Raw genomic sequence first — 7,082 nt, forward strand, 5'->3', positions numbered from 1 at the left:
ATAACACCATTAGATGAACTTAGATAAGATATATGAAAGTTAGATGTTTTCAAAGTGTTGAAAGAACTACCGATGTCAAACAAACGTTGATTATATTTACTGGCATAAAATATTACACACCAAACATATTTTAAACATAATAGAACAATTAAAATAACACATTAATTTCGAATATCGATTCTCCATATACAAAAAAATACCAACCACAAAAACAACCACAAACATAATACTATGTATATAACACAATGATAACAACAAACAACTAAATACAAAACCATAACTAAACATGTGGTGAAACTACAGTTTCAATATAGCTTGCACCTACAATGCCTTGTGTAAAGATGATAGGAAAATAACCATGCATCTTCTTTGCCCTTACGTTTATCTGAGCAATATCACCCCATTCGTGTACTATAATTAATTTGTTATTACCATCAATGTAGTGCACAGATGACCCTATCATCAACGGCATAAACACACGTGGTACAAAAGACACCACTTTTGACCAAGTATTATTTTGTAGACGCCACAATTGAACATCTACACTACACATTCCAATACTAACCAACATATGAAGTTCATCTCGTATAGTCACCAACTGACCTATAGATTCCACACTCAATGTATCTGGGTAACCTACATTTTCTATTACCTTCGACTCAACATCCAAACGAAGAACCGCTGTGTTACCCATACACCAGAATTTGGTCAGTACAAAATACAAACTTTTCCTACAAAACATCCCAACGGACCAACTATAAACAACAATATCATATGGACTATCAATTAAGAACCTTGGAGTTGACCATGAACCTTCACTAAACGAATAAATATTAACAGTCAACCTGAAATGAGTGCGTTTAATATGCACAATTTTGTAATCACCAGCAGAGTCAACACAAAACCCAAGACTATCATCATCCATATTGTAAAATCCCTGATAATTAGAATTTCTCAGCATCTTGAACACACGAGTTAGTGGATTCCAAACAACCAAATCACCAGTATTACATAAGCAAACACATACCATGCCATCCAAACTTGCTAAAAAGATCACATTACATGGATGACAATCGAAGGGAATGTGAATATTATTGCCTAAAACACATCTAGGAGATGCAACATCAACATAACGAATCGCACACGATGATTTGTCAAGAGCAATTATTTTCTGGTCACCTAATACTCGCAAGAAACGACAATTATTCTTAGAAAACTCAGGAGTTAAAAGATAGGCTAACCACTCTTTAGACACAGCCTTGCACCGTATAACCTCCTTTGCCGAAAGTCTTGGAATAATCTTCATCAATATTAACAGAGATGGAAGATCCTTCATATTCACTTACGATTATACTTTAATTAAAAATACTGACGTTGATAGAAAGAGGAAGAAAACACATACGAAAAGCGATTCCTTTGAAAAATGAATACCTACATAGAAACTACCCCAATTAACAGTTGACACAGGTGAGTAAAACCTCCTAAAACTCCGAGTAGTGGTGGTAAACGGTTTTCACACACTATGGGCGATAGGGGGTAAATAAAATTAAATAACAATATATATTAGAAACCGTTTCTAATTTACAGGTAAACATATACACATACACGGAGATACTTTTTAATCAATCACATACACAAATATACTTTTTATTAATTAATCTTATTTTTATAAATTACTTTGTTAGTTGTCAAACATTGTGTTATTACAATTGTGAAAATAATTACATCGTAGATTTTTTTTGGCATTGGGTTTTATATATTATTTTTTCCTTTTTATAAAAATATTGTTTTTTATGATAATAGGATTATTGAAAAATAATGGACACCACAACTAAAAAATAGGAAGTTAGTTACACAATAGTACAAAATATAAAAATAGACACCTACAAAAAAATCAAATATATGGAAAACAGAAAACCAATAACACATTAATAAACAAAACATAAAATGACAATATTCCAGCAAAAAAAAAAAAAAAACAAAAACAAAAAATCCAGTAAGAACTATTCCTTAACTGGACATATTACAAAGTGGGAAGTTTCTAATTGTCCTTAACTACACAATGATACTCAAAAAACACAATGACTATACTAAAAGAAATCATTATTCAACATATAAATTAGCAACTATCTTGTGCATCTTCACTTGTACCCCATGCTTGGGGGCTTTTTAAAAAAAAAAAAAAAACTTCATTTTCCACTTTCAACCTTAGAGTTTTATCTTTTATATTTTAACCCATTACTTGATTTTCCATTTTCAACCTTAAAGTTTTATCTTTCACATTTTAACCCATTTGAAATTTTTTACTTTTAACTCAAACTTTTTCAACTTTTGTAATTTAACACAATACTTTATTATTTATAACTTTGGTCCCCCATACTTTTTATCTTTCGTAAGTTTTTCGTTTTACGGTTCGTTCTAAATTTTGTGAGTTAACTTGTCGTAGCGTGCATGTGAGGTTCAACGTTTTTGTTCTATTTTTCCATATTTGATAGACCCGTCGCAACGCGTCCATTTTTTCCCTTTTGAAAAAATTCGCCGCAACGGGCGGGTCCTAGATCGACTAAGTTATTATTTTCTACGTTTTACGTTTCTGGTTAATTTCTTCACATTAACACACTGTAACGGGTGTGCGTGGTTCAACGATTTTAGTCTCCTTTTTGTTCAGTGTAATTTTTACCATTTTATCTATTTTGTTTTTACGATGTTGAGAGTCGATGTCGTTGTGGCATTGGTGCTACTTGGCACGGTTTTACGAACGTTTTTAACCTATTAAATCTTTACTAATATTTTGTTTCGGTTTACCCCTATACTTCCTTTACTTAAAAACTATTTTTTGCGTGCATATTTTATGTATGGGTATGTAAAATATGATTTCTTCTACATTCCGACGTAAACTTTTTTTATAGACGAGTCAGGTCAAATATAATACGTTTTCGTTTAAAGAAACCATTTTTACGTGCATATTTTTATGTACGTTTTCGTATAAATCCAAGTTATTGTTCAATATGAATTCCATTTACTTTATGTTTGATCAAATGACCATGCTTATACAGGTTACATTGAGTTCAACTGGATACGTCGAAATGTGTGTTTTCATATGGTTAATGCATCATATAACGTTTGGACTAATACATTCGATGTTTACGATGTACCCGCGCCGCAACGCGGGCGGGTCTTAACCCTAGTTCAACTAAAAACTAATCATTAACTGCACCTATTACAACGTGGGAAGCTTTTAATTCTATGTAACTGCACAATGGTAAGGGCTTCCAAGCTGCTCTAAGGGCTTGATCTCCAAGGGCCCATTGTGTTTTTTTTTGTAGACCTTTTTGTTTTTAAACCACAATCACATGTAATCATAATTAAATACGCACAAAGCAAATATTAAAATCATACACTCTCAATGAATATTTAACATGATAATATAAGCACATTAATTCATAAAGATTCAATCTCATTGTGACAAACTATACCATACATAAAAAACAACCACAAACATCAATTACTAACTGATCAAAACAACGAAGAACAAAAAAAGAACTACATAAAATAGCATAACTAAACATTTGGTGAAATGGTAGTTTCAAAATAAACAGATCCATTCACACCTTGAGTAAAGATGATAGGCAAAAAAACATGCATTTCCTCTGCCTCTACAGTTACATCAGTAATATCACCCCATTCTTGAACTATAATGAACTTCTTATTACTGTTGATATAGTGCACAGACGACCCAATCATCAATGGCATAGAAATAGCAGGTGGACAAAAAAATACTTTTGACCACTTTTCATTTTCAAGTTTCCACAATTCCATATTCACACTATAGAATCCGATACTAACCAACATATGGAGTTGATCTCGAATACTAACCAAGTGACCTGTAGCTTCCACATCCATTGTATCTGGGAATCCAACATCAGAAATTACCCTGCTATCAACATCTAAACGAAGTACACATGCGTTACCCACACACCACAACCTAGTCAATATGAAATACAAACAATTTGCACAAAACGTGCCTACAGACCAACTATAGACGTCAACATTAAACAGACTATAGTTTGAGAACATTAGAGTTGACCATGACCCTTCACTGAGAGAATAAATGTTAACAGCCAACATCATATGTGTCCGTTTAATATGCACAATATTGTAATCACCAGAAGACCTGACGCAAAACCCAAGACTATCCTGATTCGGATTAAAAAAACCCTATGAATTAGAATTTGATAGCATCTTGAACACACGAGTTAATGGATTCCAAACTACCAATTCACCAATATTGATTAGGCAAACACATACCATCCCATCCAAACTTGCTAGAAATAAAATATTGCATGGATGAGCGGTGAAGGGAATGTGAACTTTATCACCTAAGAAACATTTAGGGGATTCATTATCCACATAACGAATATCACACAATAATCGGTTAGCGGCAATTATCTTATGATCACCTAATCTGCGCATGAAACGACAATGATTCATAGCAAACTCAGGTGTTGAAAGATAGACTAACCAATCTTTACACACAACCTTGCACTGTGTAACAACTTTTGACGGAAGTCTTGGGATTATATTCATCAGTATCAGCAGAGACGGAAGAAACTTCACAATCATTGTCAATGTAGGTTAAATAACAAACACTTTGATGATCAATACAACAAATATGAAAAGAGATTCCTAAGAAGATGAAAGTCCAACAAATATTATCACAAGCAGTAGTTAACACACGTATATTAGAGCTCCTACAATTACGAGTAGTAGGTAGTTATTAAATAGATAACTATCCAGATTTTTTAAATCGGTTAATTTTTTAGTACACATTTACATTAATTTTATTTTTTGGCAAATATTCAGTTGAATAATAATTTACATAAATAGTAATAACAACTTTTGATTCAATCGTATTTTTAAGTATAATATGGCAACTTTCTCTTATAAATACATACTCGAAATATTTTGTTTCATTGTATGTGTTGCAAGTACTATTTGATTGTTAGTCTTCTTTCTGATTTTTCATGTTTGGGTTAACATGTATCGTCATGGTCCGAATCTTATCATAACTATACTTGATCCGCTATCCCTTCAACAGGTACATACCTTTCCGAATTATTTGTTTAAAGTAACGATTCCTATTGTTTCATCCTTTATTCAAAAGAAATTTGCCTTTTGTTTTTTGGTTTTCAGGCTATACCTATATGTATGAGTAGATTTATATGGATGAATAAGTTAGAATCTTCAACTGTTAGTCTTAAATTTGATGAAACGCATTCATGGTCTGTTGTTATCAAATTAATAAAAGATGTATTCTACTTTACGAATGGATGGTGTGAGGTTTTAAACTACTTCGGCCATGAATCTTTCTTCATGATTTTCAACTATCTTGGTGATCATACTTTCAAGTTCAACCTCTTCTCTCATGATCCAAATAAAGAGTTTGGAAAATCGTTTTGTAAAATTATTCAAAATCCTATACAAAGTCCAACGGTACGTAATTTTCTTATACATTTTATTTTTTATTTTTTGTTATTACGATTTATTAAAAAAACATAATACGCATAAAATTGTAATAATTATTTTTTTACAGGTTCTACCAGATACTTTTATTTCAAAACATTATGATTATCGTTTACCGCATAACATGGTTATACTTAATGTATCCGAGTATCATCAATGGGAAGTCCGTATTAGAAAGATTGGGCCAAATTATTGTATTGCTGATGGTTGGTTTAAATTTATTGAAGATCTAAGGTTAAATCCTGGGGATATTCTGTGTTTTCAAAAAAAGGACGTGAATCATATTAATATTATCATATTCAATAAAGATGGTCGTCAAGTTTTGTTAAACGACGCTCCTTTGATTGAGCCAGAATATGAACATATTAGCAATGTGGAAGGTTATCGACAAGTTAGTGACGATCCTAGCTACCCTTTTTTTGCAATGACAGTAACTCATCAATTGGTATTATACTATCCTGTTTTATGTTAATTTTTTTTTTTGTTTTTTAGTGTTTTTCATTTAATAACATTTACATATTTTTAACATTTTTACAAAATGTAGATCCTTCCCAAGTTAATTACTGACTTAACTGGTTTAAATGAGTTTTCTGAAGTAAAGATCAAAGTTGTTAAAGGAAATATTTGGGTTACGAATCTTCATACACACAACATTGATGGTCAAATAAGGTTTGTCAATCAATTTATTATCTTAGTTATCATTTCTCATTTACCCAATGTGTATAGATCACTAACAAAATTTTTCATATTTTTTCTACCATAGGTACGGTGTTGTTGGATGGAAACATATACTTCAAGCTGAACATATTTCCTTAGGTGACGATTGCTTTTTCAACTGGTCTAAAACGAATTCGAGGCTATTGGTTACGAAACTCCAGCAAGCAGAAGTGTTACAGCAATAGAGTTTCAGTTTATATCGAAAACCCGAAAAACATATATCTTACATTTACTTTTCGATCCCCCCTTTTTTATGTTTGTAGTACAATGCGTTGTTTTTTTTTAATATTTAAATTCAGATTGCCATGATAATTTCATCCGTACAGTCCGTTTATGATAAGTAACACAAATCTACTTAAAAAGAATGGTATACATAACATACAAACTACTTAAAAAGTACCAAAATAAAAAACACAATGACAAAAAACACAATTGTATAACATATATGATTACACACAACACAGAGACTTCACGTTTACTTTTATTTTTGTTAGGATCTGAGTTTCTTATGATTGAGTTTGTTTGTCATAATTGAACAAATGAACGAAAGTAAAATGAGATTAAATGCAGCGGAAGTGGAATCAAACTTTGTAAACACAATCTAAGGGAAAATAGTTTTCGTAAACACATGTTTCTCATTACAAACCTTGTTTGGGGGGTTTTGATCAAGGTTTTATAAAGGGAAAAAGTGAATGCTGACGTGGTTACAAAAGTCCACGTGCCAACCCTTGGTGAAGGAATTAATAATGGAAGACAGTTGATTTATGAAACCACTGATGAAGCAAGATCAGTGGTTGCAAACGGTTATACTGGAAACAGTGGGTGATTCTAAGCTATCAGTG

General features: G+C 31.9%; 1 protein-coding gene across 1 annotated transcript; it reads right to left on the reverse strand.

Moving 5' to 3' along the window:
* Positions 1 to 280: 280 nt before the first annotated feature.
* Positions 281 to 1,336, reverse strand: LOC110931617. Its single transcript, XM_022175003.1, has one exon. It carries the CDS (start codon positions 1,334 to 1,336, stop codon positions 281 to 283), a length of 1,056 nt encoding a protein of 351 aa, XP_022030695.1.
* Between the last annotated feature and the right edge of the window lie 5,746 nt (positions 1,337 to 7,082).

This window comes from Helianthus annuus, chromosome 1 (genome assembly GCF_002127325.2).
Source record: "Helianthus annuus cultivar XRQ/B chromosome 1, HanXRQr2.0-SUNRISE, whole genome shotgun sequence".
Lineage (NCBI taxonomy): Eukaryota > Viridiplantae > Streptophyta > Magnoliopsida > Asterales > Asteraceae > Helianthus > Helianthus annuus.

What these genes read in the sequence shown, in the direction of transcription:
- LOC110931617 (XM_022175003.1), bottom strand. Translation starts at nt 1,336, where the DNA reads ATGAAGGATCTTCCATCTCTGTTAATATTGATGAAGATTATTCCAAGA.